This window comes from Somniosus microcephalus, chromosome 7 (assembly GCF_052327205.1).
Source record: "Somniosus microcephalus isolate GS21.2 chromosome 7, FLI_Smic_1.0, whole genome shotgun sequence".
Lineage (NCBI taxonomy): Eukaryota > Metazoa > Chordata > Chondrichthyes > Squaliformes > Somniosidae > Somniosus > Somniosus microcephalus.
Window position 1 is genome coordinate 56,778,480 of NC_140993.1, and position 12,429 is coordinate 56,790,908.

Below are 12,429 nucleotides of genomic sequence, written 5' to 3' on the forward strand. Positions count from 1 at the left end.
AGGGCGGAGGAGTGGGACTAGCTGAAGAGCTCTTGCAGAGAGCCGGCATGGGCTCGATGGGCCAAATGGCCTCCTTCTGTGCTGTAACCATTCTATGATTCTATGATTCTATGATGTCAATCTGTGGGGCTTTAAAATACCACTAAGATGAAGGAGCAAAACATTCCAGCAGATGACAGAGATTTGGACTTTCAAGAGCTGCTCGTCATCATGCAACTTGCTCATCTTCCCTCGTGAAGGTATTGACTCATGCTGGGGTCCAATTCCTCTTCCAAGTGCCCCTTCCTCATGTGTGAGCCACAGTGAGTGTAGTCTGGCTATTCAACCATAGAGCCCAGGCCAATCCTGTGTGTTCACACATAGGCAGAGGTCACTGATCAGCTGTGGAACCCTGGCTAATTTCCACCCCTCCCCCAGCCCAAGGATACAGGCCAAGTTTTTGAACTTTCCCCCAGTCACTTCCACCACCCCTTCAGCTAACTCAGCACAGACCGGGGATTGAACCTGGGCCCTTTGTATCTGCGTCATTCAGTACTACATTACATAATCATCTGAGAATGATCTTTAGCACAGTTCAATATACTGGCCCAGATTTTGCGTTAATAATAACGGTGAGGCTGTCACATTTCGCAGGAGGCATGGGCGGCGCCATGCCAGGGCGCTAGTTGCTTTGCGCCCCGTTAGCGCCCTCTTAAGGCTCTAACGGGAGGCACAAAGCAACCCAATTTTTCCCCCCATGTCTTTCCTAATCTTTATTTTGCTTTCTGTACATGATTTAATTCTAATTTATACTTCCTACTTTATACTTAGAATAGTACAGCACAGAAGGAGGTCATTCAGCCCATCGAGTCTGCGCCAGCTCTTTCGAAGAGCAATCCAGTTAGTTCCACTCCCCCGCTCTTTTCCCATACTCATGCAATTTTTTCTCCCTCAAGTATTTATCCAATTCCCTTTTGAAGACTACTATTGAATCTGTATCTACCATCCTACCAGGCAGTGCATTCCAAATCCTAACCACTCATTGTGTGAAAAGGTGTTTCCTCAATTTACGTGGTTTAGACTCTGTGGGGGATATTTTAAACCCCCAAAAACAGGTGGGTTTGGGTTGGTGGGATGAAAAAATGCTAAAAATCTGAAACCCAACCCCAACCCGCCTCCAGCCCACCCAGTTCCGGTTTTAATGGCGGCAGGTGGGGGAGAACGCCCAATCCACAGGTTGGTCATTTAAATATTATAATGAGACTGCGTGCCTCAGCTTTAATCTCCATTTTAAATTTCACACTGGCCGGTCAGGAAATGCCTTGTTTGATAATGCCTCACTGTTGCTGTGCATTTCTGATCAGAAAGGACCAAGGTCAAACCCTAAACTGTGGTTTTGTTAGTCAATTGTCACCAGCAGTGGCCATAGGAGTGCTATAGTTAGCTTCAGCGCCCTTGTGCTAAAGAAGAAAAACATTAACCAGTGTTCCTGTGTAAAGGAAAAGCCATATTTCAGAAAGATACACCATCTTATGAACAGAATTCTGACTTTATTAATACATGACATACTGGGTTTAAAAATCTAAAAAGCCTCAATGACGCAAGTTGTAAACAGAAATACAGGCTTCTGAGATAAGATGACAAAAGGCAGTTGAGGCCAATTCATTAAATATATTCAAGAGGGAGTTAGATATATTTCTTGAGGCTAAAGGGATCAAGGGATATGGGGAGAAAGCAGGGACAGGGTACTGAATTTGGATGATCAGTCATGATCTCATTAAATGGCGGAGCAGGCTCGAGGGGCTGAATGGCCTACTCCTGCTCCTATCTTCTATGTTTCTAAGTGTTAACATTAAAATTGTAAACACTACACAAGCTTTTGAAATGGGAATTGATTGTTAATACTAAGACAATAGCCCTGTTGAAACAGCAGGCTGGAGGTTCCTCTATGTCTGAACATTGGAACCAACACAATAGCAATACCCAGGTTAAAGTGTTAAAAACTAATACTTCGAACAGGAACGCAGAACATTAACAAGCCATGTGCCTTTGTAAAAGTAACATCAAATGAAACAGGAAACACAATTATATATACAACCAATTGAAGTAGCTAAGAAATGCAAAGAACACCCTAGAAGAAGTGCTTTTAATTTACATGTTGTTAAAGATACCTACAGAACACTTTGAAAATATGGGGCCAGAGATTCGGGTCCCCACGGGTGTGTATGCGTTGTGTACTCACCTGTAAGGCCAACGGAAGTGCTGGTTTCGTGCATGCACTGCGCATGCGCTGGAAACCAGAACTTCCGTTCCCTTGGAGGAAGGGGTTCGGAGGTCAAACGCATGCACCGGAGAGGCAGCGCGTAGACCTGGAACTTCCAATTTTTTTTACAGGTTTCTCCATGCGGGTAAGTCCCTAGCAGCTGCGCGTGGAAAAAGCAGGCACAAGGCCTGCTTTTAACAAGGTAAGAGGTTAATTAAGTAAAATTAAAACATTTTTTCCACAGGTTTACCATTTTAAAATACTTTAAAGAAAGTTAATTTTATTTTTCACCCCGTTAAAAACTTTAATTAATTTTTTCAAAAATTAAAATTTTTGTTTAAAATAATTAATTTATGTAATTTATAGTTATTTTTAAAATGTGATGTTTTAAAAAAAAAATTATTTCAAGTTTTACTTAGGTTTTGGGGCCGATCTCTATTCATAGATTTGACAGGTCTTCCTGTCAAATTTATGAATGGAGATTCCCTGCTCCGATTGGCTCCCCATGGCCCACGTGATCCCAGGGGACACTGCGAACTAACTGCGCCCCTGGGATACGCGAGCACTGCACACTGGCAGCTGGAGGAGGCCCAGGATCAGAATCCCACGCAGGCCCACAGCACAACGGCAGGCGCGCTAGGTAAGTGCAGGTCGGGGGCTTGCGCCCGCGGGAAGCCTCCAACCCGAATTTCTGGCCCCATATGATATCAATAGATGACACCAAGCAATTACATTGGGCTGGATTTTCATTGGGCCATGGAATCGGGATTGGAGGCGTGTGGGAGTTTAAAATCCCGAAATCGGGGGTCCCGACCCCATCCCGCCTCCATGCCAGTTTCAAAGGAGGCGGGTACCTGCCCCGCACTGGCACCTACCTCCCCGAGGTGGGAAGGGGATTAGTACCAATTAACTGCCTGTTAACAGGTAGCTAACAGGCAGTTTTTAGCCTAATCCCTATTTTCATTGTTGAAATGTGGGATTCCCGACAGCTCCAAACCACGCCAAGTTAGCGAGGCGGACCGTCGGGATGAAGGGTTTGGAGGGGTCGAGATGTCCGGTGTTCAGGTGAGTGATGGGTGCATGAGTGCAGAGGTACGTGTGTTTGGTCTGTGTAAAGTGTTTAAAGAAGTTCTACTAACCTTTACTTACCTTTACAGCCTTCCTTCCTTCAGGTCTCGGGAGTCCCTCATCTCACCGGCACAGAAAGCAGAATGGCCGCCAGCTGTCAAAATCTGCAGCCTCTGCTTTCTGTTCCGGGGAGATCTCTAAATCATCCTGAGAGGAAGGAATTAACCTGGAGTACAGATTGTCAGTGTTTGACAGCTTCAAACAGCTGTCAAACACTGATATTTCATCTGTCAAAAGGTCTTGACAGATGAAATGTCAATCTGTGACGTCACCTGTTGCCGGGTGGCCCTTAATTGGCCTGCTGAGCCCGCTGGGTGGGCTCAACAAGGTCAATCAAGTCTAAATCGCGTGGGTTGGCTACAACTCGATGGAGGCGGGACTACAACCCCAAAAGTTGTAGTCCCGCTTCCTACCCGACTCCTAAATGAAAATCCAGCCCATTGTGTTTGTGTTGAAAATGGAACAGTTAGGAGACAGGAGTCTGTAATACAACCAGTTAAGGTGTTCTATATGTAAAAAGATACAAACAGGAGACTTTGATAAAAATGTCATCAAAGAACTGGCCCCGATTTTCGGGCAGCTGTCGGGCGGCTTTTCATGCGGCCGTGGTCCGAAAATCGCTGAAAAAGCGGGTCGGGACCCCCCCCGCCTGATTCCCCACCCCGTCCGACTTTCGGACCGCCGTTTCCACGCGCCCCGCTTCAGTCCCGCCCGCCGCTGTCGGGACTGCTTGTCGGAGCACTAATCACCAATGATCACCTTGTTAAGGACGATTTTCCTGTGCCGTTGCGACTTTGGGGCTTTCCCCACCTGAAACCCACCTGCGGGGAACCCCGCCGATGAGAGCTGGCGTGAAAACAGCTGGCTTGCTTGCTTGCAGCAGCAGGTCGCTGAGGGCTGAAGAGGTTTAAAGAGGCAGCATTTGCAGGCTGCAGGACCTTGTTGATCAAGGCTTGGGGGAACTATTTGAAGCCTTAGGAGCAGCTGCAGAAAGTTGGAGCCTCACACACTTCTTCAGTGTGTGCTCCTGGGAAGCCCCTCTCACCACCCTAACTCAGGACCTCCTCAACCGAGGCATCTGCTAGAAGCATGGGAGGCCTTTGGCACCTTCCCTTCCTGGCATTAGAGGATCTCCAACAGCAGAGGTGGCAGCAGCAGCAGAACCAGGAACAGCAGGATGATTACCAGGAGCACCAGGCTGCTGCTCACGCCAGAAGGGGCCAGCGCTTGGAAGTGGCTTGAGAGCACCTTGCTGCACTTTAGGGGGCCAGTGGGACCCGTTTCTGCACTGGCAGTCCTACTCAGAAGGACTTCCATGAAGATCTGGTTTCTCTGTTCAATAGATGGCCAACACTCCTCAAGAGATGTCATTCTCTTATGAGCACTCACCATGTTTTCCGTATGCTGGCGAGTTATCTCCTACATGGAGGTTGCCAACCTTTCCATGGTGCTGCGTTCATGCACCAATGACTCCACAAAGGCTCTGCTCATGGTCGCTATGGACTCCTCCATTCGCTTCACACTCGCAGCGACCCTGGAGACAAAACCTGCCAGAGACTCCTGCATCTGTGCATGGAGATCCATCACCTCTTCTCTTGCGGATGGACCCAGAGGCAGAGGGTCGAGATGTAGCGCAGCTGAGCTGAGCTGGCAGAGCCCTGCGCCCTCCGACGCGGACTCTCCACTGCTGTCCCTGTCTCCAGAATCTGCTGAGGCTCACTTGTCAGCTGTGAAACACCAGGTGACAACACTACTCTATGTCCCGAAGGTCCCCCCGAGGTGTGAGTGTCTGCGCTGGTGCTGGGTGCGCTTACTTCTGCTGACGCTGCGCCCTCAGAGGTTGGAGCTTCCTCTGAGGAGTCTGGCTGCACAGCCTCTTCCTCCTCCACAGTGAGGACAGGGGCTCTGGATGGTACTGTGGGGGAGTAAAGGAAGGAGTTACAGATGTAATGCCAAGGTTCCTCTGGTGACTCCCAGTGAGTTGGCATCTGCTGACACCTGCATCCATGCAGCATTGGTCTCAGTGGGAGGCCTCTTCCTCCCTGACCTAGGGAAGAGGACCTCCCTGTGGGCCCTAACCCCATCCAATAATGCCTGCAGTGAAGCCTCGTCGAATTTGAAGGCAGCTCGGGGTCTGGCACTGTCCACAGCTGCTGCAGGCTCCTCTGCCATCCTGTATGGTTCATTTGGAAGCCTTCAGAGGATGCAGTGCTTGCCATGGACCTTGAAAGCACCACGAATGATGACATCATACTGTGGGGATTTCTGACTCGATTTAGACAATTAGCAAGGCTTCCCACATGCTGGGAATTAATTGGCCAATTGAGGGAAAATTGCATGGGGCTGGCTGACACTTTTTTAAGTGTGTCAGAAACCCCACATTCGGGGAAATCCGACCATTCCCCACACAAGCCGAAAATCGGGGCCATAATTATGCATGCAGCAGCTAAATTGACAGTAAGATAGAAAAAAGTCAACAGAAAGAATGACTAGAGATAATTTGCTTCCATCAGCAGAAAACTTCAAAGGATAAACCACTAAAAAAGGTATAAAAATAGAGCTTTTCAGATGGAAAGTCAGAAGTTGCTGGAAAGGGCAAGCGATTCTTAACTTCAGAGGCACGCTCTGTAAGTTTTTAATTCTTTGAGTCTCGGAGATCAAAAAGTTACTCTTATTTGATTTTGCTGGATATTCTGGTATAGAAAAATAAGAAATGTAAAAATGTACGAAGTTAAGATTTGAGAATAAGGATCTCTGAGAATAAGAAATGTAAGCTATTTGTATTTTGAACTGTTAAAGTTGTGATTGACTCACAAGCTGTTAACTGTATGTCGGCCCTTAAATAAATCTATATATTTTTAGAATTGTCTCAAACTCGCGAACTCAATTTCTATACACTCTTTTGTGAGGAGTTGCAGAATTCTGGGGGGGTTTTCCGGACCCCCATAATATCCGAAAGGTTACAATCTAGTTAAACTTATTAAAAGTGCTATCTGGAAGACGGTAACATCTTCACATCGTTCCTTTCCTTTAGAGAGAGATAGCCTGAACCTTTAGACCCAATTAAGTGACTTATAGAATTCGGCTATCTCTAACTTTAGTTGATGGTGAACATCTGGGGAATACGCCTGATCTGGGGTAGCCCGAAAAGGGCTAGGACTAGTAATTATTCCTTCACCTGTTCCTAATTGACAGCCAATGACCCGCTGTTGGAAAGTGCCCATGTGTTAACATTGGGTGAAGACGCTCAGTCTAGTCTTGTACCTGAAGAATGGCCAATTAGCAAATTCCAGTGAGCTGTTAGCACCTATGGTACTACACACAGTAGGAGTGAGCACCTACAGGGGAGGAGGGGAAAAAAACTTGTGGGATGTGACGACTAACAAACAAAACGTCGTCAAAACTTATTACACAACCAATAAACTACGTGCACTATTGATGGAACTCACCCTTCCTGTGGTAGACCTCTTCTGCTGCTTCCTTGAGCAGGATCCGACAGTCATGGCCTTGCAGTCCAGGTTGGCAGCTGTGGGTATCAGGGTAAAAGACGCATCTGACTCCTGATGGCTGAGGATGAAGAGAAACTGTGACACAAGCGCGGCTGGAAGCACACGCTGCACAGGAAAGAAGCGGAAACAAGTAAGAGACGGCCCACCATTCTAAATGTCACCTTTCATGAACATAATAAGCTGTACATAACTCTTAACATTCCCATTTTAATTGGGACTTCTTCACCTCAACAGCATCACTGAGAGAATCAGCAAAGGTGGTAAAACCAGCTTCAACACAAAACCATACTCCCGCCCCAAGCAGCAAGCCCGCTCCAACTCTTTCAGCACATAGCAGGTTGAGAAGTATGAAGCTATAAAGAGTATTTGTCAGTACCAACTGCAAAAAATTGGCAGCCAGCCTCATTCAGAGATAAGGGAGTAAATTTTGACTTTGTGCGATATTTTGACTTTGGGCCTTGAATACAAAAATAAGGAAGTCATGCTAAACCTTTACAAATTTGTGGTTAGGCCACAGCTGCAGTACTGTGCACAATTCTGGGAACCTCACTTTAGGAAGGATGTCAAGGCCCTGGAGAGGGTACAAAGGAGGTTTACCAGGGATGAGGGACTTTAGTTATGTGGAGAGACTGGAGAAGCTGAGTTTGCTCTCCTTAGAGCAGAGAAGGTTAAGGGGAGATATAGTAGAGGTGTTCAAAATGATGAGGGGTTTTAATAGAGAAAGTAGGGAAAAACTGTTTCCTCTGGCAAGCGGGTCGGCAACCAGCGGTCATAGATTTAAAATAATTGGCAAAACAACTAGTGAGGAAAAATGTCTTCACACAGAGGGTTGTTAAGATCTGGAACACACTGCCTGACAGGGTGGTGGAATCAGATTCCACAGGAACTTTCAAAAGGGCATGTACTTGAAGAGGACTTATTTACAGGGTTATGGGGAAAAAGCTGGGGTGTGGCACTAAATTGGACAGTTCTTTCAAAGAGCCAACACAGGCATGACAGGCCGAATGGCCTCCTTCTGTGCTGTGCTTCTATGATATGTAAAACAGGTGAGAACGAGTTGGCAGCCTGTTTCACGTCTCTCCCAATCTTTATTTCCATTGTAACCAAACCTGAGTTGGAACTATTCATTCTCAAAATGTGGACATCACTGACAGGACCAGCATTTATTGTCGATCCCTACTTGCCCTGAGAAGATGGTGAGGGCATTCTTCATTTAGCAGTTTGATACAACTAAGTGGCTTGCTGGGACACTTCAGAGGGTAATTAAGAGTTAATCATGTGCGGGTCTTGAGTCACATATATGCCAGTCCAAGTAAAGGTCATTAGTGAACCAGTTGGGCTTTTACAACAGCCAATAGCTTCATGGTCTATTTTACTGATTTTATTTCCAGATTTTTTAAAAGCTGAATTCAAATTCTCAAACTGTCATGGTGGGATTACAACTCAAATTCTCTGGATTGTTATTCCAGGCCTCTGGATCACTAATCGAGTAATATAACCACAACACTACTGTACCCGATGCTGATAATAAGTGCCTAAAATGCAAAACTGTCCATTTTCCAGCATTAAATCCCTCATCTCAGAGACCATGTGCACCCCACAAAAAGGAATAAATTATTTAGAAATAAAATGAATCCAAATTCAAAAGCAAAAACACACACTAATAGGGCTGGATTTTCCCAGCCCCGAGGAGGCGGGTATGGAGGCGGGACAGCCGGTAAATTCGGAGAAATTGGGGGCGGATGGCAAACTCACCCCCATCCCGCCTCCGTGCCCATTTGCCAGGAGGTGGGAAGACGTGCAGCTTCGGGTCCCATCTCCTGGAGGCGGGAAAGGCATTTAATCCTTTTAACTGCCCGTTAACAGGTAGTTAACAGGCAGAAAAAAGGATTAGTGCCATTTTACCTTCACAGGTGAAGGCTTCCTGACCTCGGAGAACCCCGCCGGGCTGGAGGAGACGTGGAGGAGGTCTGCGGTGGTCGGAAGCACCTGGAAGTAAGGTGTAGAGGTGAGTGATGGGTGCAAGTGTGAAGTGGTAAGTGTGCAAGGTGAGTGATAAGTTTAAAAAAGTGTTCACTTACCTTGTTTTCCTTCCATAGCCTTTAGCCACGCTGGATGGGGAGAGCGGACATCCTCCTTGTCAATTTTAGGTAATGGCTGATGGACCCTCCGATCCATCAGACATCTGAAATTTACAAATTTGCAATGTTTGATGAGTGCTCACTGTAAAGACTCATCAGACTAAAGAGAATGTCAGTGTTTGACAGCTTCACAGAGCTGTCAAACACTGTCATTTCTTCTTTCAAGAGGTCTTGACAGATAGCACGTCTGACGTTGACGTGATCTGTCAGTGACTTCTTCCCTAATTGGCCTGCTGAGCCCGCAGGGCGGGCTTAACAAGCTCCACCAGGGGAAAATCCCTCTGAATGGTCAGGCGAGGATGGAGGCGGGACATTGACACGACAAGCAGCTGTCCCGCCTCCAACTCGCCTCCATTCACAAATTCCAGCCCATAGTGTCTGTCCATAATGAGTTGTCTTTTCGATAGAAATCTGACCAATGTTGGAGAGCTCCCTTCAAAAGAGTCCTGTGTAGACACAATAAAGACAGACACTTACCGGGAAATTATGAGCATGTCAGTCAGGGTCACTATGTACTACTCAACAAATCAATTCAGCAAACTCTGTAATGTGCATGTTTTGGGCGCTGTCTTGTTTTGAGAAATTGGTTCTTAAATATCAATACAACGTGAGGTTCCTTCTCATACTAGATCAGCTGTTTATATGTGTTTACCTGACAGGCACCAGTCTCTGGCATTGTTCCTGAAGTCTTCAGTCATCACAGGAGTATTGCTATTAATGTGTAAAACATCAAAGGAGGTAATTGTGGGATCGAGGACTGGAGACGCCTTGAGGATCTGCCAGTTATTCAGTGACACTGCAATCAAACCATAACATTAGAATCAATGATAATATGAAAAGGCATTGATTGTGGCACGGAACTTAAATATAACGATGTAATTGGTAAGGGGTATGAGAGATGGCGGTGTGTGATATGTTTCAGCTTGGCCTCATTAACTGTGAAGGTCTTTTCAGTTCTGTACGTGTAATGGATGAGAGAGCAATGTATAGTGACAAAAAAGGTGGAGGGAGAGAGAGAGAGAGAAAGGGAGAGGAAGAGATAGAGTAAAAAGGGTAAAGAACAAAGGAGAGAAAAAGAAAGAGAACTTTAAAAAAAATTATCATCCAGACCAAAAATGTCACTAGCTTAAATACGTATGATGAGGTTAGCTCCTCTGATAGGCTTAGAGAGTTTATCCAGTAAATCATACAGACCTGGAGGATCTCAGATGGCTGAGCTAGCTGACCCCAGTTGTAGAGGCAGTACAGCTGGTCAAACTGCTTCTAGGTGAAGGAAGGGCCTATCAGCCAAGATTCTATGCTCTGGATGATTATCCAGTGGCCCAGGATACAGCTGCGGGTATGTGGACAATGGATAGGGAGAGAGCAGGGTAAGCTGGGAATATGGTATTGAGATAGAGGATCAGCCATGATCATATTGAATGGCGGAGCAGGCTCGAAGGGCCGAATGGTCTATTCCTGCTCCTATTTTTCTATGTTTCTATGATATATCTAGGGGTGTAGAATTGAAAAGTAGTGAAGTTATGTTAAACTTGTACAGGACCCTGGTCAGGCTGCACTTAGAGAGTACTGTGCACAGTTCTGGTCTCCATGCTATAAGAAGGACATAGAAGCACTGGATAAAGTGGAAAAAAAGATTTACAAAGTTAGTACCAAAACTGAGCGATTACAGCTATTGGGAAAGATTGAACAGGTTGGGGCTTTTTTCTTTAGAAAAGAGAAGACTTAAAGGTGACCTGACAGAGATCTTTAAAATGATGAATGGGTTGGACAGGGTAAATGTGGAGAGAATGTTTCCACTTGTGGGAGAATCTAAAACCAGGGGCCATAAATACAAGATAGTTACTAATAAATCCAATAGGGAAATAAGGAGAAATATCTTTACTCAGAGAGTGATTAGAATGTGGAACTCGCTACCACAGGAAGTGGTTGAGGCAAATAGCTTAGATGCTTTCAAAAGGAAACTAGACGAGTACATGAGAGAAAAAAGAATAGAAAGGATATTCTGAAAGGCTGAGATGATGTAGCTAGAATGGAAGGAGACTTGTGCAGAGTACAAACACCATCACAGACTAGTTGTGCCGAATGGCCTGTTTCTGTGTTGTATATTCTGTAATTCTATGTAAAAACGGGCATCTGGTAGGTTGTATGCCATTATGGCTGCTGCGGAATCGATTTCACAATCCAAATGGAGCTGTATCTAAAGCAGCCACTTGCATTTGTTTGCCATCCAGTATATCTCCTCTGCCAAACGCATGAGCCCCACACCAGGGATTGAGCACATTGTCGAGGTTGACAGTCTGGTGCAGTATTGAGGGAACATTTTATTGTCAGAGCTGCCAACGTTCAGATGAGACATTAAACCACTGCCTGTTTCAGTGGCTCAGATGAACGTTAAAGACCCCGTGCCACTATTTGACCAACACCGCATAAAAACAGATCCACTGGTCATTCGTCTCATCTTTAAGGTGCCAGTTACTTCACTTCAAAAATTAATTCCATGTGCTAAGCGCTTTGAGAAATTCAAAACATAAATGCAAGCGTTACCATTGCATATCAGATTGGCTGGAATCACCTAATGTTACACAAGACTTCAACTGCCATGGCATCTTCTGGATTTAAACCAGCCTGCCTCAGTGTCAGAATAAACCATGGGAATAACTTTGTGCTTCGGCAGAGGCGAAGAACTGGTGGCATGGGATTGGCCACGCATTATACACCCCGCAGGCCAGGCAACATCCGTGGAGAGAAAATAGAGTCAACGTTTCAGGTGAACCCTTTGTCAAGACTAAAGAAGCACAGGAAATGAAATAGATTGAGAGGCCAGGCTGGGAGAGAACAAAAGAGAAGTGAAGAGACATTAAGAGGTATTGAAAACAAGACGAGATGGTGATAGGACTAATGGAGACAAAAGACGGCTCTAGATTAGGTGTGAGCCGTCTTTTGTCTCCACTAGTCCTATCACCATCTCGTCTTGTTTTGAATACCTCTTAATGTCTCTTCACTTCTCTTTTGTTCTCTCCCAACCTGGCCTCTTAATCTACTTCATTTCCTGTGCTTCTTTAGTCTTGACAAAGGGTTCACCCGAAACGTTGACTCTATTTTCTCTCCACGGATGTTGCCTGGCCTGCTGAGTTTTTGCAGCATTTTCTGTTGTTATTTCGGATTTCCAGCATCTGCAGTATTTTGCTATCATTATACACCCCGCCTGTTTAGCCTTTCCCTCGCTTGGGGCATATCATGGGAAGCCAATCCGATCCTGCCAGTTCATCCACCCTTGCCGAAGTTGAAAGTTATCCCCCCACCCCCACCCCTCCATGAGTAGTGACGTGTCCCTGAGACACACCACAGGCTGGTCAATACTGCTATTTTGCTGGCAATCGGACTCCAGGAGTGGGAGTGGGGCATC

At 45.9% G+C, this 12,429-nt stretch overlaps 1 protein-coding gene across 1 annotated transcript in view; it reads right to left on the bottom strand.

Moving 5' to 3' along the window:
• Positions 1–12,429, bottom strand: part of tg (thyroglobulin) — a 604,630-nt gene that overhangs the window by 353,936 nt on the left and 238,265 nt on the right. Inside the window, exons 34-35 of the mRNA XM_085993935.1 lie at positions 9,673–9,816; positions 6,820–6,984 (exon numbers count right to left, since the gene is read on the bottom strand). Of these exons, the coding sequence (XP_085850061.1) occupies positions 6,820–6,984; positions 9,673–9,816 (309 nt within the window). The remainder of the gene's footprint in view (positions 1–6,819; positions 6,985–9,672; positions 9,817–12,429) is intronic.